This window comes from Rhineura floridana, chromosome 21, assembly GCF_030035675.1.
Source record: "Rhineura floridana isolate rRhiFlo1 chromosome 21, rRhiFlo1.hap2, whole genome shotgun sequence".
NCBI lineage: Eukaryota > Metazoa > Chordata > Lepidosauria > Squamata > Rhineuridae > Rhineura > Rhineura floridana.
This window is the reverse complement of record NC_084500.1, coordinates 7,968,762-7,995,642: the sequence shown is the minus strand read 5'-3', so window position 1 is coordinate 7,995,642 and position 26,881 is coordinate 7,968,762. Positions and strand designations below refer to the sequence as shown.

The 26,881-nt window shown below is 43.0% G+C and overlaps 1 protein-coding gene across 2 annotated transcripts in view; it reads right to left on the bottom strand.

The window, feature by feature from the left end:
- GALNT17 (polypeptide N-acetylgalactosaminyltransferase 17) overlaps nucleotides 1–26,881 on the bottom strand; it is a 187,867-nt gene that overhangs the window by 107,932 nt on the left and 53,054 nt on the right. For both annotated transcript variants that reach the window (XM_061605097.1, XM_061605096.1), the window contains one exon: nucleotides 11,031–11,214. In XM_061605097.1, the coding sequence (XP_061461081.1) occupies nucleotides 11,031–11,214 (184 nt within the window). The remainder of the gene's footprint in view (nucleotides 1–11,030; nucleotides 11,215–26,881) is intronic.

The following is a 26,881-nucleotide window of genomic DNA, read 5'->3' as shown; positions in this document are numbered from 1 at the left end:
TCTTCTATGTGCTTAGTTAATCTAGCTTTAATAATACATTCTACCAGTCTTCCAGGGACAGAAGTTAAGCTAACTGGCCTGTAATTTCCGGAATTCCCTCTGGATCCCTTTTTGAAGATTGGCGTTACATTTGCCACTTTCCAGTCCTCAGGCACGGAGGTGGACCTGAGGGACAAGTTACATATTTTAGTTAGCTGATCAGCAATTTCACATTTGAGTTCTTTGAGAACTCTCAGGTGGATGCCATCCGGGCCTGGTGATTTGCTAGTTTTTATATTGTCTATTAAGCTTAGAACTTCCTCTCTCGTTACCACTATTTGTCTCAGTTCCTCAGAATCCCTTCCTGTAAATGTTAGTTCAGGTTCAGGGATCTGCCCTATATCTTCCACTGTGAAGACAGATGCAAAGAATTCATTTAGCTTCTCTGCAATCTCCTTATCGTTCTTTAGTACACCTTTGACTCCCTTATCATCCAAGGGTCCAATCGCCTCCCTAGATGGTCTCCTGCTTCGAATGTATTTAAAGAATTTTTTGTTGTTGGTTTTTATGTTCTTAGCAATGTGCTCCTCAAATTCTTTTTTAGCATCCCTTATTGTCTTCTTGCATTTCTTTTGCCAGAGTTTGTGTTCTTTTTTATTTTCTTCATTCGGACAAGACTTCCATTTTCTGAAGGAAGACTTTTTGCCTCTAAGAGCTTGACTTTGCTCGTTAACCATGCTGGCATCTTCTTGGCCCTGACGGTACCTTTTCTGATCTGCGGTATGCACTCTAGTTGAGCTTCTAATATAGTGTTTTTAAACAACTTCCAAGCATTTTCGAGTGATGTGACCCTCTGGACTTTGTTTTTCAGCTTTCTTTTTACCAATCCCCTCATTTTTGTGAAGTTTCCTCTTTTGAAGTCAAATGTGACCGTGTTGGATTTTCTTGGCAATTGGCCATTTACATGTATGTTTTATTTAATAGCACTATTGTCACTGCTCCTAGGGTTGCCATCCGTCTGGTTGGTTCCATGACCATCTGGTCTAAGGAATAGTCATTTAGAATATCTAGAAATTTTGCTTCTGTGTCATGACTGGAACACATATGCGCCCAGTCTATGTCCGGGTAATTGAGTCACCCATTACTACCACATTTCCTAGTTTGGATGCTTCCTCAACTTCATATCTCATCTCAAGGTCTCCCTGAGCATTTTGATCAGGGGGACGATAGATTGTTCCCAGTATTAAATCCCTCCTGGGGCATGGTATCACCACCCACAACGATTCTGTGGAGGAATCCGCCTCTTTGGGGGTTTCGAGCTTGCTGGATTTAATGACTTCTTTCATGTATAGAGCGACTCCGCCACCAATACGTCCTTCCCTGTCCTTCCGATATAGTTTATATCCAGGGATAACCGTATCCCACTGGTTTTCTCCATTCCACCAGGTCTCCGTTATGCTCACTATATCAATGCTCTCCTCTAAGACCAAGCACTCCAGTTCTCCCATCTTGGTTCGCAGGCTCCTAGCATTAGCGTACAGGCACTTGTAAGCAGTGTCTCTCTTCAAGTGTCTTTGGCACTTGTGGTTTGGCCTGTGGTAATTTTGCCCTTCTGAATTTATATCCTGTGCCCCTGCTCTCACAATGCCTACTTCTAGGCCTACCCCTTCTAAGACCGCTCCCGAGAGCCTGCACAACTACACGCCTGTTTAGAAGTAGTCTCCCACTAAACCTGGAGGTTCCAAATAGCTATCAGTTATTTATTTAACAAAATGTTTATACCGCTTCCTCAACAGAAAAACTCTGAGAGGTTTCCAAAGGACAAAGAAGGATATGGTTACCCATGGCTACTGGCCACAAAGGCTATATGTTCTGCCTCCACTATCAGAGATGGTATGCCTCTGAATGCCATTTGCTGGAAATCACAGTAGGAGAGAGCACAGTTGCATGCTCAGATCCTGCTTGTGGACTTCCTATAGGGGCATCTGGTTGGCCACTGTGGGAACAGGATGCAGGATTAGATGGGCTTTTGGCCTGATCCAGTCAGGCTCTCCTTATGTTCTTGTGTATCAGCAGGCTCAGGGAGACCCAAAGGTTTTCAAAAGGGGGTGAGAACCTAACTGGGGGGGGGAGAAATGGCCCAGTGAGGAAGGAGCATGTTCTGTGGCCAGGAAATGTGGCTTAATGTGAGGGGAGGGGAACTGAGCCTCCCACAAAAGAGCATTCACCACCACATTTTGTCGCAGGTCCTGCTTAAACAAGTTTGGCTCATAGCCTACAAAACAGGGGGCGGGGAGGTCATAGCAAAAGAAAAGATGCAGCAACTTTCTCTTTTGTTCAGAAAAAAAATATTTGGTCCATTGTCAAGGGGACAATTTACCATTTCTGCTTGGTTGAAACTCTACCGGATTCTCTGCTCATGCTTTTGTTGTTGCCACCCACTTGCTGAAAACAATAACAAACGTTCGGAGCCATTAAGAAAACTCTGTGCCAAAGTTTAACAAAGATACCCAAACAAAAAACATTGTATAGGCAGGAAGGAGTGGGAGAGATTCTCAAACTGCGTTAGTGGTGATGGAGTCTGTTGCTCCCAAAAAGTCCACATTCTTGTTGAACCTGGTCATCAAACCTATAGTGCAATAGCCTTGCCTCCAACATCAGAGGCATGACAACACAACTAGGTGTGGAGGGATGGAATATACTTTCTTGCACCCCATCACGCATAAGAAAATAACCCAGACCTGTGTCAGACCAGAGGCACATGCTGCTTTTCAAGTGCGAGCTATCAGGATTCCCATTGAGAGGAGCAGCCTGGGCTCCAATGAGGATGATGTCATGGCCCCGTCAGAGGACTCCTCAGATGAGGACAACTCGGGAGTAACAGCAGCAGACCCAGGAGCAGCAGACCCAGAAGGAGACACGGAGGAGACTCCTGAGAATCCAGCTCCTTCTCCCCCTCAGCTGCAGAGCACCCCAGATACAGCGGAGGCCCTGCAGCCAGACGCAGACAGTGAACAGGATACTCCCCCCTCACCTGCAGAACGTAGACAGCAGAAGGTCAGGCAGAAGAGAGGCAGGCCTGTCCCCTTAAGGCCAAAACGCTGAGGGCTCACACCTGCTGTCAAACCTGCTCCTTATAAGGCACACCTTGGGTTCAGCTTGTTGCTGACTGCAATGTCAGGCGTGGCTTCGTGTATACCTAGTTTCCCTGCAACATCTCTTGGACTGACCCCTTGGCAATTGATCCCGGACCTCTACTGACCTCGCTTCTGGACTTCTGACTTGGCAAGTAAGCTTCAGACCGGCCTGGCCCTTATCAGGTTCCCTACTCGTTGGCCTGGCAGATTTACAACCAGACTGCCGGCTAAGGACTTCCCTTCCCGGCTAACGACCCAGGAATTTCCAGCCCCCACCGGCACTGCTGACTCAGTGCAGAGCTGACAGATGAACCCCTTGCATTGAGCAGGGGGTTGGACTTGATGGCCTTCTAGGCCTCTTCCAACTCTACTATTCTATGATTCTATGGCCAGATCCATCATTCCAGCAGCACCAGAAGTCAATGGATGACCGCCAAGACCAACAGATCAGGGGGGTTTGAACCTGAGACCCCCCAAGTAAAACCTCTATAGCCTATTATCAACTACAGAACCAACACCCCTCTGAGGAACTGTCCTCTCAAAGCCGGGGTTCAGCTTGCAATGTCATCCTGGCAACACAGTCAATGCACTGAGAGGGACTTGTCAGAACAGAGGAGGAGTGTTAGGCTCCAAGCCTTCCATCCTTCAAAAGGCCAGGAGGGACGATGTGGACCTGGAAGTCACTCTCAGATGTCACTGGAGCAAGTTGCTCACTTGGAGCTTACATTGTGGGCTCCTTGTCAGGACTAAGACAGAAGATGGGAACTAGCTCAGAATCAAACCGAGGAGGTCAAGCCAAAGAACAAGAACCTGGAACAACCAACCTCGCTCAGTTAAAGTCTCAACCTAAACTTGAAACGCTTTGTAGTTCTGTTGAAAGAGGGGCAATGGTCAGCCTGAGAGGGTGGAGTCATTTCAGTACCCAACCTCTAGACCAGATGTGGGGATGCTTTGGCCCGCCCATTGTTGCTGAACTACAACTCCCATCATGCCTGGCCATTGGCTATGCTTGCTGGGCCTGATGGGAGTTGTATTTCAACAATATCTGTAGGACCAAAGGTTTCCCACACCTGCTCTAGCCCTTGTGGCTCACTACATAGAGCCTTGGATTCCTGATTCTCGTCCCAGCAGCTTCTGACAGTATTCATCATCCAGTACATCCCACAATGATGAAAATGGATTCTAGGGCAATTCAGTCTGGTTTCTTTCCAGTGTTGCTTTAAGGAATCTGAGAAGAGCAAATATCAAATTATTTTGCTTAAAAGAAAGACACATTTTTATTTTCTGCAAGAAAATGGCAGATCAGAAACCAGCAAGTAGAATAAACTGGATGGCTTCCCTGAATCTGTTGTTTTTGTGAATGGCCTAGTGATTTCCATTTGTCTATGTATGCTTTCAGAGCTATGATGAAATTAATACACACTGTGGAATGCGCCAGAGGGGGGTTTAACCAGTTTCCCCTGCTAATAAAGCAATCTGAAACCCATTTGAGCTAAATTCCTTAGACTCAAAATATATTTTAATCAGAAGCTAAGATACTTGAATGAAGTATTTTTGGTGTGTCTTTTTTTTAAATATGCATTTAGCTTATATAGAAACACTAGCAGTTTGCTCCTGAAAAAACAGAGTATAGATATATCTTGTATTCTGAAAGGGAGGGAAAAAAGCAAAAGCAATACCTTCCTCTTTTTCTACTCCCTTCTGTTTTTCCCAGCATTATTGTCTTTTCTAGTGAATCATGTCTTCTCATTATATGTCCAAAGTATGATAACCTCAGTTTCACTATTTTAGCTTCTAGAGATAGTTCTGGTTCAATTTGTTCTAACACCCAATTATTTGTCTTTTTCGCAGTCCATGGTATGCGCAAAGCTCTCCTCCAACACCACATTTCAAATGAGTTGATTTTTCTCTTATCTGCTTTTTTCACTGTCCAACTTTCACATTCATACATAGAGATTGAGAATACCATGGTCTGAATGATCCTAACTTTGGTGTTCAGTGATACATCTTTGCATTTGAGGACCTTTTCTATGTCTCTCATAACTACCTTCCCCAGTCCTAGCTGCCTTCTGATTTCTTGACTATTGTCTCCATTTTGGTTAATGACTGTGACGAAGTATTGATAATCCTTGACAAGTTCAATGTCCTCATTGTCAACTTTGAAGTTACATAAATCTTCTGCTTAAATCATAAATCATAAATCTTCTTAGTCTTCTTGACGTTCAGCTGTAGTCAAGCTTTTGTGACATATTTTGAAAAAAAAGAATTAAGGTGTGTGTGTGTGTGTGTGTGTGTGTGTGAAAGAGAAAGTGAATGCTATAGCTCCTTGCCCCACCTCATGGGCCCTCACAGACCCTCTTTAGGCATTCAGACGAATGTGAGAGGTCTCAAGCCGGGTAGAACATGGGCCCATACATCCTAGCCCACCAACAACCCTATGCAATACATCCCTACCTCCCCTCTTCCAAACTTTGTACATTCAGCATGAATGTCTTCAGGGAGATTCTGTGTCCAGGCAACCACAGCTGAGAACCCTGATTGCCTAGAACTCCCAACTGCAGTCAAGAACCCTGATTGCCTAGTATTCCCAACTGCAGTTGAGAACCCCGATTGTCTAGGACTCCCAACTGCAGGGAAGATCTGGAGAGGAGGTCAACATGTACAAGGATGTTAGCACATGCAAGGATCTGGTGGAGGTACACCACTTTAAGCCCACACATGTTCTTTTGAAGGCCAGATGAGAGCTATTTGTTGTCAGGATTGTGGGAGCAGCACTAATGAAAGTGCAGAGGTGAGAAAGGTTAGACACAGCCCACCTCTCATAGAATAATAGAATCATAGAGCTGGAAGGGACCTATAAGGCCATTGAGTCCAACCCAAGCTCAATGCAGGAATCCAACCTAAAACTTACTTTAAAGGTGGCTGTCCAGCTGTCTCTTAAAAGCCTCCAGTGTTGGAGAGCTCACCACCTCCTTAGGTAATTGGTTCCTAACAGTTAGGACGTTTTTCCTGATGTTCTGCCGAAATCTGGCTTCCGGTCACTTGAGCCCATTATTCTGTGTCCTGCACTCTGGGACGATCGAGAAGAGATCCTGGCCCTCCTCTATGTGACAACCTTTCATGTACTTGAAGAGTGCTATCATATCTCCCCTCAGTCTTCTCCCCTCAAGGCTAAACACGCCCAGTTCTTCAGTCCCTCCTCATAAGGGTTTGTTTTAGCTCTCTTTTAGCATTGTAACTCCAGATGTTGACAGATATGTCCAGCTGCTGTTTTCTTGCCCCCCCCCGCATGTCCTGGATGCTTGGTCACTCTGGGGAATTGTGTGTGAGGTATGTGTGTCGAAACAACTACCAGAGATCACTGCGTAGGCCACACACACCTCTCCACTGAATGTTAATGAAGTCCCAAACTTTCTTGCTGTACTCATTTCCTTGGCAACTGCTTGCTTTCCAAATTTAAAGGCCGTGTTTGTTCTTGTTAAAGAGAAAAGCATGACTGTCCTAAAATAGGTTAACATTTTGATATATAAATTCAGCAGTTGCAAGGTGAGAAATAACAGGCTGTGTACCGCTCAGCACTCAGAAAATTCACGTGCACTTATTTATTTGGATATACATGCACCACGAGAGACAAGATGAATCTCTAACAAGATAGGGAGAATGATTCACCAAATCCCAGAAGACGGGGAATTGTCCCTGGTAGATAAGGAGAGTTTGAGCATGCGATACCTCTGGGTGCCATCAGCATATGGATGACACTGAACACCAAAGATTTCACAGCTAATGAGTGTTACCAGCATGACATTGCATAAAGCTGATGGAGTCCAGTGAGAGAAGACATCCTCATAATATTTTACCGAGGCTGCATTCATACTGTACATTTATTCCACAATTATTCCACTTTAAACACCCATGGCTTCCCCCAAAGAATCTTTGGAAGTGTGGTTTGTGAAGGGTGCTGAGAGTTGTTAGGAGACCCCTATTCCCAGAGTTCCCTGGGAAGAGGGATTGATTGTTAAAGCACTTGAGGAATTGTAGCCCTCTGAGCAGAACAGGAGCTTCCTGACAGCTCTCAGTACTCTTCACAAACTACACTTCCCAAGATTCTTTGTGGAAAGCCATGAGTGTTTAAAGTGGAATAATTGTGGAATAAATGTATGGTGTGAATGTGGCCCCAGTAAACTGAACAGGCACAGGGCATACATTGAGAAAAGAGGTTTTGTCTTCTTAGATTAGGCCTTTTTCATAGCAGGAAGATATTCAACAACCAAACATAGGGTGGGGGAACCCCTCAGAATTACACAGCCAAGGACCATGACATTCTGACTGGTTGCTAGGCAACATCTCCATCCCCCCTTCTTGCTTAACTGGCTAACCGTAAACAGAATTAACCCTTAGATTACTAACTGAATGATCCTTGTTGCTGTACATCTAACAGTGAGCACAATCTGAGAACTTCTACCTAAGTACTTCTAACACTGAGTTCGACACAACTTGAGAACTTCTACCTGAGTACTTCCAACTGCTGAGCTCGACACAACCTGAGAACTTCTAACTGAGTACTTCCAACTACTGAGCTCGACACAACTTGAGAACTTCTACCTGAGTACTTCCAACTACTGAGCTCGACACAATCTGAGAACTTCTACCTGAGTACTTCCAACTACTGAGCTCGACACAATCTGAGAACTTCTACCTGAGTACTTCCAACTACTGAGTTTGGCACAACCTGAGAAACACAACCTGAGTACTTCTAACAGTGAGCACAACCTGAGAAACTAAACAGTTCAAGGTAAGTTAGGGTAGATATTTTTTTCAGATCACTTTAACTTGTCTCTTTATTTCACCCTTTAGCAATAAGCACCCAATCTTACTCTACTCATCAAAATACCTGCAGAATAAATAAACTCTTACTGCAGGCAAAGAAATGTCCTTCTTTATCACTGGCTTCGTAGAGGACACTGAAACTGAAAAGCAGAGCAAAGGAAAGTCCAAGACGTAGAGCCCATAACACAAAGTTCTGATATTTAACTCAAGGGTCATGTTACTATACAGAATGTTCCCCCTGCCCCAGGATCGCTTAAGTAAATAAGTGATTTCAGTCAGGAAAAGTCTTGAGGTAGCAGACTTTTGGGGATTCTTCTAGAGAAGGCTTTTGCTGTGCACTGAATATTGCAGAGGCTCCTATTTTTAAATTGCTCCTGTTATTAAAACAAGTTGCCATTCTTTAAATGGAGGCTGCAATTGTCTAACATGTCACAAATTAAAAAGGAAATTTTCCAAACAGATTGGGGGGGGGGAATCGCAGCTCACGGGAGTGCATACATTTGCCCCACCCTGGCTACAAAGCTGGCAGCAACCGGACACATAACAGACAGGGGACCAGGCTCTGCAACAAGCCTAGGTGCCATTTCTGTCAACATATATACTCAGGGCCTGCTAATGTCAACCCTAACATCAAATGTTCATTTATCTACTCATCTACCAATGCAATGTATGCAATAATCTGCCAGCAATACATTTCTGCATCAGACATAGGACAAGTAGAATAATAGAATAGTGGAAGGATCATATAAGGCCATCAAGTTCAACCTCCTGCTCAATGAAGGAATCCAAATCAAAGCATACCCAACAGGTGCCTGTCTAGCTGCCTCTTGAATGCCTCCACAGTTGGAGAGCCCACCACCTCCCCAGGTCACTGGTTCCATTGTTGCACTGCTCTAACAGGACTTTTTTCCTGGTGTTTAGCTGAAATCTGGCTTCCTGCAACTTGAGTGCATTATTCCATGTCCTGCACCCTGGAATGATTGAGAAGAGATCCTGGCCCTCCTCTGTGTGACAACCTTTCAAGGACTTGAGGAGGGCTATCCTATCTCCCCTCAGTCTTCTCTTCTCCAGGCTAAACATGCCCAGTTCTTTTAGTCTCTCCTCATAGGGCTTTGTTTCCAGTCCCCCGATCATCCTTGTTGCCCTCCTCTGAACTTATTCCAGATTGTCTACATCCTTCTTAGTGTGGTGTCCAGAACTGGACACAGTACTCAAGATTAGTAGATCCATCTCATCACAGAACAGAGACAAATCAGAGTAGACAGATTGAAATGAATGAATCCAAGTTAGTCATGTCCAAGATTTTCCATGGGTCTACTTTGAGTAAGAGTAACACTGGATACAACCCATAGTTTTGACGGCAAGGAAAAAAAGCAGTACTCCGAGTGGTGACAGAGGTGAAAAATCATGCATAGGAAGTAGGGATGGAAAGATCTGTCAGTTTTGATTCTTTCAGTTCTCCAGGTTTCCACAGCAATATGTGATTTTTTTTTGTTAAAATCCTCATGAAAATTCTTCATCATTTCAGTGCACATTTCTCCAAATAAACACATTTTGCATGCATGTACACAATTTTGGAAGACATTTCTTCTAATGCATATTTTTATGTTCTATGATTCTATGTTATTTTCACCAATACATTAATTTATATGCACATTTTTCCTTAATACATGCATTTTTGCAAATAGTGTTTGTTTGGCGAACTGCATTGCAAAATCCAGAGAAGTGGGGATTTCAAAGGATGGCTGTTTCAGTTCATATTGTTTTGGAAAGTGCAAATTTGATAGATTCAGCTTTACACATGAACTGACAGGAAATAAATCTTAATTGATCAATCACTCAATTTAGTGGTCAATTAAAACTTGCATAATTTGCAGAGAAGTTTTTTTTAAAAAAAAAGTGGAGCCAGACACAAAATGTGCAGTTCCAAAAAAAAAAACAGAAGAGCATCTGTACAGTTAAAAAACAACAACCAAGGGATGCAAATATTCAACTCTGCAAAATGCATGCAGGTGATTATGTTAAGTGACCTAAAAAGCAACTGATAACAATGTGAAAAGGACACAGGAAACTGCTTTATACCATTGGCTAACCTAGAATTGTAGAATCATAAAATCATAGAATAGCAGAGTTGGAAGGGGCCTGTAAGGCCATTGAATCCAACCCCTTGCTCAGTGCAGGAATCCAAATTAAAGCATCCAAGACAGGTGGTTGTCCAGCTCCCTCTTGAAGGTTTAAGTATTGTACCTTTCTAACAGTTAGGAAGTTTTTCCTGATGTTCATCCAAACTCTGGCTTCCTGCAACTTGAGCCCATTATTCCGTGTCCTGCACTCTGGGACGATCGAGAAGACATCCCGACCCTCCTCTGTGTGACAACCTTTCAAGTACTTGAAGAGTGCTATCATATCTCCCCTCACTCTTCCCTTCTCCAGGCTAAACATGCCCAGTTCTTTCAGTCTCTCCTCATAGGGCTTTGTTTCCAGTCCCCTGATCATCCTTGTTTTCCTGCTCTGAACCCGTTCCAGTTTGTCTGTATCTTTCTTAAAGTGCTGTGTCCAGAATTGGGTGCAGTATTCAAGATGAGGCCTAACCAGTGCCGAATAAAGGGAAATCAATACTCAGCGTGATTTGCAAACTATACTTCTGTTGATGCCACGTAAAATAGCATTTGCCTTTTTGATCTTGTGGAGATGCATCATGATGGAACCTGGATTTGCCAGTATGCACAGGAGGCCTGTCCATTACGGCAAATGGGGCAGTGCCCCACCAACTTCAGTGTGCCCCCCACTAGCCCTTACCTTCCTATTTACAACCAGGGAGTGGTCATGCCTGTCAGCATCTTCCTCCTTTGTCTCAGCATTGGCCTTGTAGAACTCAGCAGGGAGGATGATGCGGACAGAACTAGAATATGTTGCTTCTACCTGTCACTGGCTCTGGCTCCAGCTCCTGTTTGATTCCTTGCCTTCCACCACACTAGTCCCAATGCGCACCAGCCCACTGCTGGTACATGACTGAATCCCACCCCAAAATGATGAGAGTCTGGAAGGGCCCTATGTCTTTGCATCCAGTGAAATGGAGACACTCACTTGGTTGGGCGGTAATCCGGTATGGTGCGGTCCAGTGATATTTTCTCACTGAGGTAGGAATTATAGCCGTATTTCTCATGCGGTCCCTTGGCCTTCTCTTCCTCCTCTGGGGAAAGTGTAGCAGGCAGCCCACCTTTACCACGACCACCGTAGCCTTCAATGAGCCCCAGTGATTTGGACAGGCCTGGAGAGGGACAAAAAACAAAACCACAAACAGGAGAGAAAGTCAGTTTTCAGAAAAATGGGTTCAAACATTGCTTCTTTATCTCAGAATCTTAGGTGTAACCCAGGGGTAGGGATGGAAAGATCTGTCAATTTCAGTTCTCTTGGTTTCTCACTTTTCTAATGTTAAATCTCTACATTTCTGCAACAATTTGCAATTTTTTAAAAAGAAATCCTCATGAAAATTCTCCATCATTTTAGTGCAAATTTGTCCAAATAAACACATTTTTGTAGACAGTTTTGATGCAACCCATTTCTCATCACATCATGCCTTTTTGCACGTTATTTTCACTCACATGTTCATTTTTACGCACACTTTCCCCTAATATATGCATTTTTGTAAATATTGTTTACTTGAAAAGCTGAATCCCAAAATTCTAATAAATGCAAATTTCAAAGGATGACTGTATTTCGGTTCTCATATTGTTTCAGAAAGTGTGAATTTAATGCATTCTGCTTGTAATGCAATCTGAATTGAAATTCTCACCCATCCCTACCCAGTGGTTGCTAATCTTTTTGGGCCTGTAGGGACATTTGGATTTTCAAATGAGGGCCGTGGCCACCCCACCACACGCACACACTGGTGAGTTATCCATCCAGATCAGGTTTCCCCATCACACAGACAGACAGAAGGTGCACACTTGTACACTTCACTTTTCCAAGGGATAGAGGTAAGAAGTCAGATATGGTGGAATTAATCTGAGCCTTGACAGAAGAATGGCGCTCTTCCAGCTTCCTCCATCAGTTCTATGGGTTGTATTCCACTAAGTTCTACTCAGAGCAGACCCACTGAAATTCATGGACGTAATTTAATCATGCCCATTAATTTCAATTGGGTCCGACACTGGACACAACCCTAAGTACTTATATATATTGGCACCACATGGCCTGACCCTGGAGGACAGTACCACCAGTACTTAGCTTCTGCAAATGAAGCCCCTCTGAGCATTCCATCCTCCAAGCTCTATAACTGCCACCTTGGTAACAGCATTTGTATGTTAGCAGCTGATGAAGGCGGAAGCTGAAAAGTTTTGTTAATACAATAAAAACCTCTGTTTGGTTAATCACAATTACGTTTATATATATATATATATATATATATATATATATATATATAATTGGGTGTTATGCATATATAATAATATTTATTTATTTATTATCATTATTTTTACCCCGCCCTTTTTCCAAAACTGGAACTCAGGGCGGCTTCCAGATAAAAGCACACATATAATTAAAAACATACAAAAGTCTTTATTAAAATCAAATTAAACAATTTACAGTATTAAAACCATTCATACATACAGTTAAAATAATTCAAACTCAGTTTAAAATAATACAATTAGACAATAGCAGTGCAGCACCCTTCAAGTCCTGTCCTTAACAGCTTTCAGTTCCAAAGGCTTGTTGAAATAAAAATGTCTTTGCTTGCCGACAGAAGGACTGCAAGGAGGGGGCCATTCTTGCTTCCCTAGGAAGGAGTTCCAAAGCCTCTGGGCAGCCACCGAAAAGGCCCTATCTCGTGTCCCCACTAGTTGTGCTTGTGAGGACATAGGTATTGAGAGAAGGGACTCTCCTGAGGATCTCAGGGCCCGGAAAGAGAACAAAAAGTAACAAATTTGGGGAAAAACAGGAAAGAGAAGGCAGCTATCAATTATATATATATATATATTATTTTGTCCCATGAGTATATAATCAGAAGTAATCTATATGGCATGTTATGCATGCATCCCAAATTTCTAAGGATGCTGTCAGGGAAGGTTCACATTATTAGCATATACAATAAAGTTCCACAATGTAATATGAAAAATGTCCAGAATTTCTATTCCCTATAAAGATTATTTATTTATTTATTTATTTATTTGATTTATATCCTACCCTTCCTTGCCGTAGGAGCCTAGGGTGGCAAACAAAAGCACTAAAAACACTCTAAACATCATCAAAAGAGACTTTTTACAACAAAACATCCTTAAAAACAAATTAAAAGAAGACATCTTTAAAAAGATCTTTTTAAAAAAGCTTTAAAAACATCTTTTTTTACAAAAGCTTTAAAAACATCTTTTTTTAAAAAAGCTTTAAAAACGTATTAAAAAGGAATTCCAACACAGACGCAGACTGGGGTAAGGTCTCTACTTAAAAAGCTTGTTGAAATAGAAAGGTCTTCAGTAGACACTGAAAAGATAACAGAGATGGCACCTTTCTAATATTTAAGGGGAGGGAATTCCAAAGGGTTGGTGCCACTACATTAAAGGTCCACTTCCTATGTTGTGTGGAACGGATCTCCTGATAAGATGGTGCCTGCAAAGCGCAGTGATCTGCTGGGTATATATGAATTAAGAGTGATTTTTTCAAAGATGGCAATATTCCTCACATTACTGTACCACATTTCCATGTTCAAACTATGTAATGTTTTCCATCTTTAGGCAATAGTCTGTCTCCCAGCCACCTAGGTACTTTTCAAAGGAGAAAAGGGTAACCACCAGTTGAAAACCGAAAGGTAAATATGTGCAAATCTGTCAGCCATGGTTTCTCTGTTTTTTATTTTTCAAATTTTTCACTTCTCCACATTTCCATGCCAGTTTGTGATTTTTTTTTTTAGAAAAGTCCTCATGAAAATTCACCAGGATTTCAGTGCAAATTTCTCCTAGTGTACACTTCTGTGTGCAATTTTGCCTACTATACATATTTTTGTGAAGCAATTTCCCCTAAAATATTTTGTATGCATTTTGTATGTTATTTTCATTCATCTATGTATTCTTATGGAAACTTTACCCTAGTATATGCATTTTTGTCCACATTACTTGCCTGGAGAACTGTATTGCAAAATTTGGAGGTGTGAATTTTGAAAGATGGCTGTGTTACAATTCTCATATTGTTTCAGAAAGGGCAAATTAGTTAGGTTTACCTTTATTTGCAAACTGAATCCAATTTCTCCCCCGTCCCTACCTAAAGGGCATCACTGTGCCCATGGCTGCCATTTTGGTAATCCCTGGTGTAGCCTAATACCTCCATCACCTGGCAGAGACTAATCCAATCTGCATTCTCCATCTTGCAATGGAGACTGAATGCAAACCTCCATGGATGCAACATCCTGCCTATTTTTTGTACTTTTTATTTTTGCTTAATCTCCCTACCACTGTTCCCACTCCACCCCACCCCACCTGTTTTGTGTAATGTCTTGGCTGGTGAAGACTTCTGGTGAACTCAGAAGCTTGCCTGCTATTTATGACATTTTAGCTGCCCCTAATACATTTAGTGGCCAACAGTGCATTTTTGAAGATGACGACTACTACTACTACTTCTTCTTCTGAGTTTTGCTTTTGCAGAGTTGCCTTTGCTTTTCAGTGTTAAAATATGCTATTGGAATCTGTGGGTTGTATTCAGCTAAATTCTACTCAGAGTTGACCCACTGAAATTAATGGACTGAAGTTACACATGCCTATTCATTTCAATGTGTCTACTCTGTGTAGAACCAACATTGGATACAACCCTGCAGTATCAATAATTCCTAGGTATATTCCATCAATAGCCAGTATAAATCCTTTTCTTGGCCAACTAAAATGGCAAAACACAGGTCTCCATCCTAGGCCAAAGGGAATGACGGATAATCAATACCTTTAAATACATAACATCTTGCACTAGATATAAGCCTGCTGAATCCTTTTAGAACATGGTTAGTGCTGATTTGCTAAAATGAGAGGGGGTGGGTATTACTAAGCTGCCTAAGCTAAGATGCTGCCTCAGAGCTGAAAGTCATCCAAAATTGCTGACTCTCAGTTCCTGCAAACGATGAGGAGCCAAAGTAAATTTATCGCAAGAAGTCAAAAACAGGAGGATGTCTCAAATCCAAATTGGCAGTGGGAACATTCTAATATCAAAGGTAGTCAATGTGGTGGGTTCCCGATGTGAATTACAACTCCCATCTGCCCAACCCAGCATGGCCAATGATGGGAGTTGTAGCAGAGCTTGGAAAAGTGACTTTTTTGAACTACAACTCCCATCAGCCCCAGCCAGCATGGCGACTGGATTGGGCTGATGGGAGTTGTAGTTCAAAAAAAGTCACTTTTCCTAGCTCTGAGTTGTAGTCCAAAATATCAGGAGAGCACTAGCCTGGGAAAGGCTGGTCTACACCCACTGGCAACAACCTTTCCCATGCCAGTGCCCCAGGATTATATGAATCCTAAGATCAAGTGACCATTAGTCCATCGAACCATAGTCTACTCTGACCAGCACCCGCTCTCCAAGGTCTCAGATAAGAGCGTGTTTCTCAACACCTGCTACCCTCCCCAATGTTATTTTATAACTATTTTAGGTAATATATTGCCTTTGCGTATCATCTCATCATCAGAAATGTCAACCCTACTCACATGAACATATAAGCCTACCTTGTTCAGTCAGACACCATGGAGCTATCTAGCCCAGTTATGTCTATAACAATGGAAACTCTTCAGGATCTTTCCAAGCTCTACTCAGAGTAGAGCCACTGATGCGAATGGACCCAAGTTATTATTTTATTTATTACAATTATATCCTGCCCTTCCTCCAAAAATGAGCCCTGTCTGCTAAGTTTAATGAGTCTACTCTGAGTAACACTGAATGCAACCCATTGTCATTACGTTCCCCCTGTTCGTTTCACTGCAAAGGAAACACAAAGCAAATGGGGAGGGGAAATGGAATAAATTATGTCAGACCGAAAGCAGCAGCAGCAGCAGCAGCAGCAGCAGCAACAGCGATTACCAATACCATTCCATGGAATCATGGGATGAATATGTGGACACTGGCAATTTCCACTCCCATTTCTGTGTTCTCCGGAATTCCCTGACATACTCTGCATGCACCACCAATGGTGGCTGGTGCCCATTTGGATTGGTGGGGAGGCACGTAGTGGGCCCAGCTGGAGACGGCACCAGAGCCAATGGCAGGCAGAACCAGTGCCGATGACAGGTGGAGCCAAATAATTCTAGTTCAGTTGCTACGCTCCTGCCTGCTGAGATCTGAAAGGGGAACCCTGAGACTGAGGAGGAGGCAGCTAACAAGTAATGCCGCTTGCAAATAAAAAGGCAGGTAAAAAGGTGGGACTGACTCAGGACAGACTGAGGTTGGAGGGGCAGAACCGTGTTTGCCCTAAATGGGCCAGCCTCCACTGTGCACCACCTAGCGGTAACGTCTGAACCCTGTTGGAGGGATTAAGCCCCTGTGTCTGGACTGAAATGAAATTCTCAATGGCCCAACAGAAGACTGCTCTTAGTATCTTAATCATGAGTCAGATTCCTCACTAGTATATGACTAGTAGTCATCCAGGGACTCGGGGGGGTCTTAGACCCCTTACTTTTTTGGGAGCAGGTTCTCAGCAGGGCCCCTATGTCTCCAGTGTCCTACAAGCCAATCAGAGGAAAAGGAGGTGAGTCAGCCACTGAGAAGACTCTTTTCAGTAGCTAAACCTCCCCCCATTCATGCTTATTGGCTCCTAGGGACATCTGTTGCTGTGGGAGAAGGCATTCACAAGGATCTCATTCTCAACCCAGCAGCAAAAAAAGGGGTGGTATGGCTCTGACTATGAAGGGATCCTGCACTTCTGAATTTGCCTCTACGCTACTGGTATATGAATCATGAGTTAACTAGTTCCCATTGCCTTGCAGACAAAGGGCAAATTTGTCTTCTGAGACTGGAGGGGGCTGCCGAATAAGTACCTTTTTTCCACCTCAATACAGACAGTGAATGAGCAAGAATGAATGCAGATCTAAAGGCCAATTTAAGCTTCCATCAAATAAATAAGACCCAACACACACAATACCAGCCTTGGACTTTCTGCAAAACAAAGTGATTATGTTCCACTCTCTTAAAAAGCTGAGAGGCAAAAAAAATGAGTGTCAAAAAAAGAAAAGAAAAGCCAAGCACCTTAGGAAGGGATGGAAAGACAAAGCAATATTTTATGACATGCTTCACTGCACATTATAGAAAGTGGTAGCACCTGACATTTTTATATTTATTTTTAGGAGAGATTCACACCTCCTTCATTGCCAGGCACTACTGAGCACTTTGATGGATGATTTTTGTTCTTAGCTGTGATATTTATTCTCCCAGCTTTACGGTTGAGGGACCTTGGCCCTTCAGGCAGGCTGTTTGTGTCATTCCTTCTTTCAAGAGAAGGTGAGCAAGAAACAAAGGACGGCAACACAATGAGATCTGGATCCCGGCTTCCCAAATGTGATATCGCAATGCTGGTGTTCTGTTTGGCCTCGCTCTGCAAGCTCTCAAATCAATGGACATTTTCCCATTGATATCCAACAAGGAGATGAAACCAGTGTTAGAACTGGCAGGGGGGAGGTAAAACAGCCTTACTGAAATTTGCAAGCTCTCCCTTCCTCTCTCCCCCAATTCAGAGGTTGAACCAGACCAACACCTCACAGGTTGACAACTTTGAAAAGTATGCCAAGGCCCCCTGAATCCAAAGTTGGGAAGCCATCTGAACCACCCTCTGGACTGATACCTTGTGAAGAAGCCCTGGAAATGTAGGAGGAGGAAGAGCTTGAGGAGGACCCACCCACCCCCAGTCCTTGAAAGTCCTGGTGCAAAAAGCTTCAGGTCCAGGCCAAAGAGGGAGACACAGTATGTATGTCCATGGACCCAGAGTTGTTGGTCTGCTCATGAGTAAAGGTTCCAGTTGTAAGCAATTCCTGAAATTCTTTCACTGCCAGCAGATGTGGATAGGGTGTGGGTTAGGAGGCCAGAGTGTATAACCTCTTGAGCCTTCCAGTTGGTGGAAGCAATACAGGTCTCTGGCTCCTTGTTTTGACTCTCCCTGCCATGTGCTTTGCTTGAACTCTTGGCGATATTGGACTGTTGCCTGAGCTTTGTCTCTGGATCATGTTTGGACCTAGACCGATTCTTCTGTGATTGACCTTGGTTTGTTTGGAGTGGGCTGCACCTGCAACCCTGACCTCATTGGTGAGTACTTGGCTGAATCTTCTGTAAGTGGGACCCTGAGGGCATTTGCTGGCTTGTGATGGAACTTGGGAAATGCTGGTTGGTAAAGGTAACATGTACAAACAAAAGAAAAGCTTTGCTGGATCGAGCCAAGAAAAAAGAAAAAGATCCAGTACACACAGAACATATCAAATGGAAAGCGGGATTGGACCAAGAAGAAGGAGGTGTGAAAACTGGAGGGAGAAATATCAATAATTGAAGATATGCAGACGATACCATACTACTAGCAGAAACCAGTAATGATTTGAAACGAATGCTGATGTAAGTTAAAGAGGGAAGCACCAAAGGAGGACTACAGCTGGACGTCAAAAAGACTAAAGTAATGACAACAGAAGATTTATGCAACTTTAAAGTTGACAATGAGGACATTGAACTTGTAAAGGATGATCAATACCTCGGCACAGGCATTAACCAATATGGAGACAATAGTCAAGAAATCAGACGGCAGCTAGGACTGGGGAGGGCAGCTATGAGAGAACTAGAAAAGGTCCTCAAATGCAAAGATGTATCACTGAACACTAAAGTCAGGATCATTCATACCATGGTATTTCCGATCTCTATGTATGGATGTGAAAGTTGGACAGTGGGAAAAAATGATAAGAGAAAAATCAACTCCTTTGAAATGTGGTGTTGGAGGAGAGCTTTGCGCATACCATGGACTGCGAAAAAGACCAATAATTGGGTGTCAGAACAAATTACACCAGAACTGTCACTAGAAGCTAAAATGATGAAACTGAGGTTGTCATACTTTGGACACATAATGAGAAAACAAGATTCATTAGAAAAGATAATAATGCTTGGAAAAACAGAAGGAAGTAGAAAAAGAGGAAGACCAAACAAGAGATGGCTTGATTCCATAAAGGAAGCCACAGACCTGAACTTACAAGATCTGAACAGGGCGGTTTATGACAGATGCTGTTGGAGGTTGCTGATTTATAGGGTTGCCATGGGTTATGGTTGACTTGGAGGCATATAACAACTAATCTCATTTCCCATAATGGCCAACCAGATGCCAGTTCACAAGCCTGTTCCTCCCTGGCAGGACAAAGGGAAAGTAAGGGAGGCAGCAAAGCAAGAAGCAACAAAGAACAGACTTAACTGGGTGGAGAAACACAAGCAGCACATCAAAGGAAGCGAACAAGATAATAATCAGACAAAAGGAGTGGAGCTGTATACCCACCAGAAACCAGAACAATGAGGGGAGATCATGAGCTCAAGAATGGAACTGGCCAAGCAATCCGAGTGTGATCAAAGAGCAAAGCAATTGAGAAGAGAAAGCAAACACTGTGTAAGAGGGTCAATGGAAACGCTGAAGTTGCCTAGAAGAAAAGGAAAAATGAAAGGATCGAAAGATGGGGATGCAGAAAAGAAAGACACAGCACCTGGAGTTTGACAGAATAACTACAATGCTTATATCACGCATGGGAAAGAAGTTGAGAACATATCCCATGAAGCTCCTCAAACAGCCACATAGGAAGCATATACATAGTCAGATTGTGGGCCCATCCAGCTCAATGTTGCCAACATGTACTTGCCGTGGGTCTGCAGGTTTCCAGGTAGGAACCTTTCACAGCCCTACCTGAAGATGCCAGGGAATGCACATGGGACCTTCTGCATGCAAAGCAGATGCTCTTCCACCAAGCTATGGTGGCACCCTTCTAAAGTGTGAGAATGTGGAAACGATATATCCAAAATGGTATGGAAAAGGTCATTCTTACAAGAGTGGAGACGGGGAAGGTGAAAAGGCAAGAAAGGCACTAGGCAAGAGAAGTTGGCATAGGGATGGTTTGAGGGATTCAGCCTTTGCAAATTCCTGACCACACCTCTAGAACTTAACGTGCACATTGGAATGTAGTTATTCATCTTCTGGGATCTGCACTTCTCCAGATGTTACAATGCCGTTATCAGCAGTTGAAATCAGGGTGGTTAACCTGTGGCCCTCCAGAAGTTGTTGGACTACAACTCCCTACATACCTGACCATTGGCCGTGCTGACCAGGACTGATGGGAGTTGGAGTCCAACCTCATCAGGAGGGCCACAGGTTAGCCCCCTTTGGTTTAAACATATTGAAAGATGCCATTAAGTATCTATGTTGAGAGAAAATACATACCTAAAGGTCAATTCAAATATATATTTTTAGAGGGCTTTTAAAAATAATAATTGCAGACTGGAACAGTATGGAATTAACAGTAACACGGTCCAGAAACAGTCAGATTTGCTCCATCCCTAAACTGGAGTCATGATGACTGACAGACCATGGATATGGTCTTAAGAGGAATCCAATGTAGGTATGTTGGGTCCTAGTTAGGCAAAAAACAAAACAAAACTGAAGGAATTCTGAAGGAACACACATAAAGAAGTCAACAATATCAATGAAATTCTCAGGTATTTCAACATACTGAGATCAGACGGACCTTTTCAGTGGTGGCACCCTCTGGTATGACTTTTTAGGTGAAAATGGTGCTTGAAGCCTCTATTTGCATTTCAAAGTAAGCTTCCATTGGAGCCAATGGGAGCGTTCCTTGAAACGCAACTACCAGCTTTGGAAAGCAGATTTTGTTGAGACTGGCATACAGGGATGTGGTCATCCAGGGTCTCAGGGGGCCTTAGACCCCTTCCTTTTTTGGAGCCAGGTCCCAGCAGGGTCCCTATGTCTCCAGCATCCTATGAGGCAATCAGCTTGAAAGGAGAGTGTGTTAGGCACTGAGAAGAGTCCTAACTTGCTTCCTCATTGTTTCCTGCTGATTGGAGCCACTCAGAATGAAAGGAGTTCCTATTAGTTCCTACTTCCAAAAGCCAAGTTGTGGAGAGTGAGAAGTCTGTAACTGCAGAAGAAGAGACGGTGAATCCTGAGGATAGCATCTCATCGACATCATCCAAGCAGTTTGGTAGTAGCAGGAGATAAACGTGTAAACAATGAACTCAGTTATTCAAGCAATATTGTTGACAGCGAGAAAGGACAAACAGTGATAGAGAAGCAGAAACCAGTATTCGAGCCTGGACAGATTATTCTCTAATCTTAGAAGGGGGGCATGGCTGTGACTATTATGAAGGGACACTGCACTTCTGAATTTGCCACTACACTACAGTACTGGGCAGGGGGCAAGAGTTCAGCTCCCCTTCCCCACCCCACCAACTCTCCAGGCCATTTAGGCTTCCCTGAAGCTGTTATTTACACAACTGAAACCACAAACATTAATTGCATTCATGCCACCAATGCTACATCTAATTTGGCCCCTATGTTACATTACACTTGGTTTCCCAAACTTTTTCATTATTTTGTTCCAAGGTCAGTTTTGGAGGGAAGCTCTTTCCTGATACCTCTTTTCCTGCAATAGTCTCCCACTGTGCAGATTTTTTTTAAAAAAAACTAAGTTTACAGCACAATCCAAACCAAAGATATGCTGGGATAAGAGGAGTGAGAGGCCCTCCTCTCAGTCCCACCACCGTCACAAGTGTGATTGGTGGGGACGCGAGATAGGGCCTTTTCGGTGGCTGCCCCTAAGGTTTGGAACTCCCTTCCGAGGGAGGCAAGAATGGCCCCCTCTTTACTGTCCTTTCATTGACAGGTGAAGACTTATTTATTCCAGCAGGCTTTTGGAGTAGAAGTTGTTTAGGACAGGACTTCTAGAGGTATCCTGTATTGTTTTACTGGTTGATTACATTATTCTTAAGTTGGTTTTAGGTATTTTTAGGTGATGTGTGTGTTAATGCTGTAATGAGTTTAATTCTATTTTAAATGTAGATTTTTATATGTCCAAATTATATGTACCCATTTTTAGTTGTAAGCCGCCCTGAGTTCCAGTTTTGGAAAAAGGGCGGGGTATTGATGATGATGATGATGATGATGATGATGGTGGTGGTGGTGGTGGTGGTGGTGGTGATGGTGATGATGATGATGATGATGATGATGTTTGGATTTGGTAAATTTGAGGCTTTTCCAGCTGCACCAGTTTAAGTCTCTCACCCAAGCTCAGCTGTGGCTCATTCCAGCTAAGTCCAAAATAAGGGCCATTCCGGGGGCATGGCAAAGAGAGACTTCCACCTATTCTGAACCCTGTTCAGGTTGGTCATGTGACCTAGATCCCAATCCTCAAAACTCAGGTCCACACTCACTTGCTGGCTCAGGCTCCTGCATGGTGTTTGGAACAGAGATAACTTATGTCGGTTTCTTATAGTTCGGATTTTGCTGTAAGGCAATCAAATGATCCTCACAAGAGTGATTATGTTTAATGCTTCTCTTAAGTACTGTTGTGCATTTGTGTATTTGTATATGTTCAGTTTGGTCTATGACCGTAAATAAAAATCAATCAATCAAACAAACGATCCCTAACTCTCTGAATTTGCGCAATGCATCCTAAAGCCAGTTTGCCCCTATTAGGCAAAGTTATCTGCAGTGCACTGCACACTGGAACCATTTTGCAGGTAATTTCCTTCCCATCCCACATTGCAAAAAAGGCACCCAAAGCAGTTGTCACAATAATTAAAGTGTTCTCAGGTCGATGTGTGACGCTTTGGATATGTGCATTTCCATTCTGCGCCAGCCCTGCACATCATCCCACTCTCCATCCTCCCCATCGCCAACTCAGCCTGTCAGAAGCGATTCACTAAGGCAGTCAAAATGTCACTGTCTTTTAAAGCGTATGCAACTGCAGAGCCACAAAGCGGAGACAGGTGCGCGCAGTGGGAGGCATACATTAACTGCCCCGACAACAAGATCAGGAGAGACACTGCGGCTCCTAAATGATTGAAAAGTTGCCTTTGCAAACCAAGCCTTGGAAAGAAGGAATCAATCTGAAGGCTTGCCTTAAGGAAAACACTTTAAATACTTTGATTCATAAGAGTATACTGTTTGTTGAACATTTCACTCTCTCATACAAACACCAAGTGGAAAGTTTGAAAAAGGATTTCCAATAGTTTTGGTACAGCCTCCTTCCTCTGACACCCCACTAGCAAAAATGGAGGGGGGACCCCAAAACAAAACCCTTCGCAAAGGGAGATGGAGTAACTAGTTACAGCTAGGACTAATGACCCTGAAGAAGTCACTGTCAAGCTGTGAGCCTTGCACAACATCAGTTACAGCATCCCTCTTTACAAAGGTATTAGTGGGGGGTTAGAACAAATTAAACCAGAACTATCACTAGAAGCTAAAATGATGAAACTGAGATTATCATACTTGGGACACATAATGAGAAGACATGATTCACTAGACAAGACAGTAATGCTGGGAAAAACAGAAGGGAGTAGAAAAAGAGGAAGGCCAAACAAGAGATGGATCGATTCCATAAAGGAAGCCACAGACCTGAACTTACAATATCTGAACAGGGTGGTTTATAACAGATGCAATTGGAGGTCACTGATTCATAGGGTCGCCATAAGTCATAATCGGCTTGACGGCACATAACAACTGAGGGAGGTGTGAGGGAATGCAAGGGTGGTGAGTGGATTCTGCATCTGACACTGAGCCCTCAGAGGATGAACTGGACATCCCATAGGCCGAGGAACATGCAGAGTAGTCAGCGTTCCCTGGAACAATAGCTGAGAATTACCTGGTGGGATCTGCTGTCACTTGGTAGTCTAAGCTGTACAAACTCCTTAGAGCTCCTTACTGCTTACCTATGGTGGCCCAGGAGCGGCTTGTGAAACCTAGGTCTGGGAGGGCAGCAGCAAGGAGACAGGTGATGATGATATTATCATCACCAACAAGAAAATAACACATTATTCACTGTCCAAGATTTCAGACAAAGCGTCTCTCCCAGACCCACCTGGAGATGGCAGGGATCAAACCTGGGATCTTTTGATTGCAAAAGAGAAATTCTGCCACTGAGCTGTATTCCATTATGCTGGAATTTTGGGATCAAACTCTATCAACATTCATGGCTGGTAGATTTCAATGAAAATGGGGTACACACTTGGACCTCTTCAGGTCTACTCTTATGTCAGCAGCAGTGTAGTGGCAAATTTAGAAGTACAGGGTCCCTTCATGATAATCACAGCTACACCCCCTGACGGTCATACCCTTTCTAAGATTATATAACCTCATATTATAGAATAACCTGGCCAGGTTTGAACACTGCTTTCTGCTTCTCTATTCTTGTTAATGCCTTCTCTCACAACAACAGACGTTCCTAGGAGCCAATCGGCTTGAAATGGGTTAACTACTGAGAAGAGTCTTCTCAGTGGCTGACTTACCTCCTTTCACTCTAATTGGCTCCAATCAGCAGGAAAGAACAAGGAAGAATGCTAGAAAACTCTTCTCAGTGGCTAACACACTCCCCTTTCATGCTGATTGGCTCATAGGATGCTGGAGACATTGGGACCCTGCTTCCAAAAAAGTAAAGGATCTAAGACACACACACCCCGAGACCCTGGATGACTACACCCTGTATGCCAGGCTACACTAATCCTATACATGATGTCCTTGAGCCAGGATGACTGAGTCTGTATGCACCACCCATGTGCTGGTCCATGAGTAGGAGCTTCCAGATTTCACAGTCCTACCCTCATTGCCATTCGTCGATCACCATGGGACTTTTGGTTTGGTTGGAAGACACCTGTGTGTGAATTTGTTTTATGTGGGGAGATGGGTGCACAACGATCAACACACAATCTTGACAGAAAAAGACTTTGATCCAATGGCATGGATACCATGACGATTGGAAGTCTGCTGCAGCCTTCATCCACCTTCACAGCCATTGTAACATACACATTATTATCCTCCGCCTGTTCAGCCGTTGAGGACATTTCTGGATCGTTCTTTGTCTGGATCCTCTCCCTTGACCTTACCGCCATGGGTGACCCTGCTGGGAGTGCATGACTCCCGACAGCATCGCTCAGAGGGTTCATTGGAACACTCAAGCCCACTCACCACTACAAGGTGACGATCCAGGAAGGGTTTTTTTTGTTGTACAAAGCCCTACATAGCTTGGGACCAGGATACCTGATAGACCATCTTATCCCTTACATGCCCAGCTGATCACTGTGCTCTGCAGGTAAGGGCCTGAAGTTGAATTGCAGTGGAATGGGAACAATGCTGTATGCAATATATGGAGGAAACAGAAAATAATGCCTTCTTACGTCTCTAGTGATTTATGTGAATATCTGATATCTCTCTGGCAGGGGTGATACAGTGTGTAAGGGTTACAGAGTAAAAGAATGAGCTCTATAAAGAAAGCAAGAATATTAGTATTTATGTGTAACTGTGAACATTGGTCATACTCAACAATTTGTTTCCCTTTTGTTTAAGTTCTACACAGAGTAGACACATTAAAATTAATAGACCTATGAAAGAAAACTCATACAGAGGAGGCAGAATTTGTCTGTGCGGTAAATATTTACACCTTCCCCAGCATATTGAGTAAAAACATAATTTCTGTTCCTTTAATGATTTTTATTTTTAATTACAAACCACAAAACTATATTTTACAGTAAAAGTGTTATGAAAATATTGTAAACTGCCTAGAAAAAAACCTTTTTATACTTATAGATATACAATATATTTTTAAAAAGTGTTCCATCCCATTTATGCAATATGCACTTTTTCACATGAAAATTCATATTTCATCTTTTTACCTCAATGTTTGCATTTCTAAATATACATGCATATGTCAGGATAAAATGTGTACATTCAGATGTGATCCTTAATTAGATATGAATTTTCTTCTGGGGAATAAAATCACAGATGAATGTATGCATTTCTAAATGTCTTTTATTTTAAAGTAGGCCATCTGGTACCTTTTCATTTTTGAGCAAACATCAGAGAGATGCGAAATGGGAAAGATAATTATGTTTCAGTTCACACATTAGTTCAGGAACTGAGGGCCAGGTCAGTTCAGATAAGTATTCCAGAAATTAAATTCCTCAAACATTTAGTATTACCTATTTCTTCCCCATTTTGGCTTTCCCCCCCCCATGGAAAATAGAGGTGCAATGTTTCAATCAGAACACCTCAACTTTTAAAGCTACTTGGGCCCATTTTTATTCTCCTTGAAATAGCAAATTTTCATCAGAATTTTTTTAAGAAAAATGGAAAATGTGATGCATCTCTGATAAAAAAGTAATCTACTTCCCTTCTATGTTGTATCAGGTAAATAGAATGCATATCTTTTAAAACTGTGGCCTTTCCCTTCTCTAAATGCTGCTTTCGTACATTTCCAGCACGAAACAGATATGGGAGAACCAAGCCAAGTCTCCCTTTGAAGAGAAGCGAATTTCCATAGCAAAAACAGAGTGACCTACTTAAAGGCAGAGAATGATTTTTTTTAAAAAAAAAGACAGTCCTTATTTTATTTAACTTTAAAGATCTGTGCTGACAAGTTACATTGCCTGGCCCCTTTCAGACATTTCCCTGCAGAAAGCAAAGAAGGATGGCAGCAAATGCATGCAAGTTGTTCTTCATGCCCGCTGCGTCCCAGAAAGTGCCCCCCGTGCAGCAACTAGGCTTGAAAACATGGGAGACAATTTTAAAGCATAACTCGCACATGGGGGGGTCAACCTCTTTCCCCAGTTGTGAACCCCTCCCCAAAATTACCCACTGACCCACCACTCTGCAGCAATTAAGCTTGGAAAACAGCCTCCCAGGAGCAGAAGCCATGCATCAGATGGGGGAAGCCCACAAGCGATAGATTCATAGAATCATAGAGTTG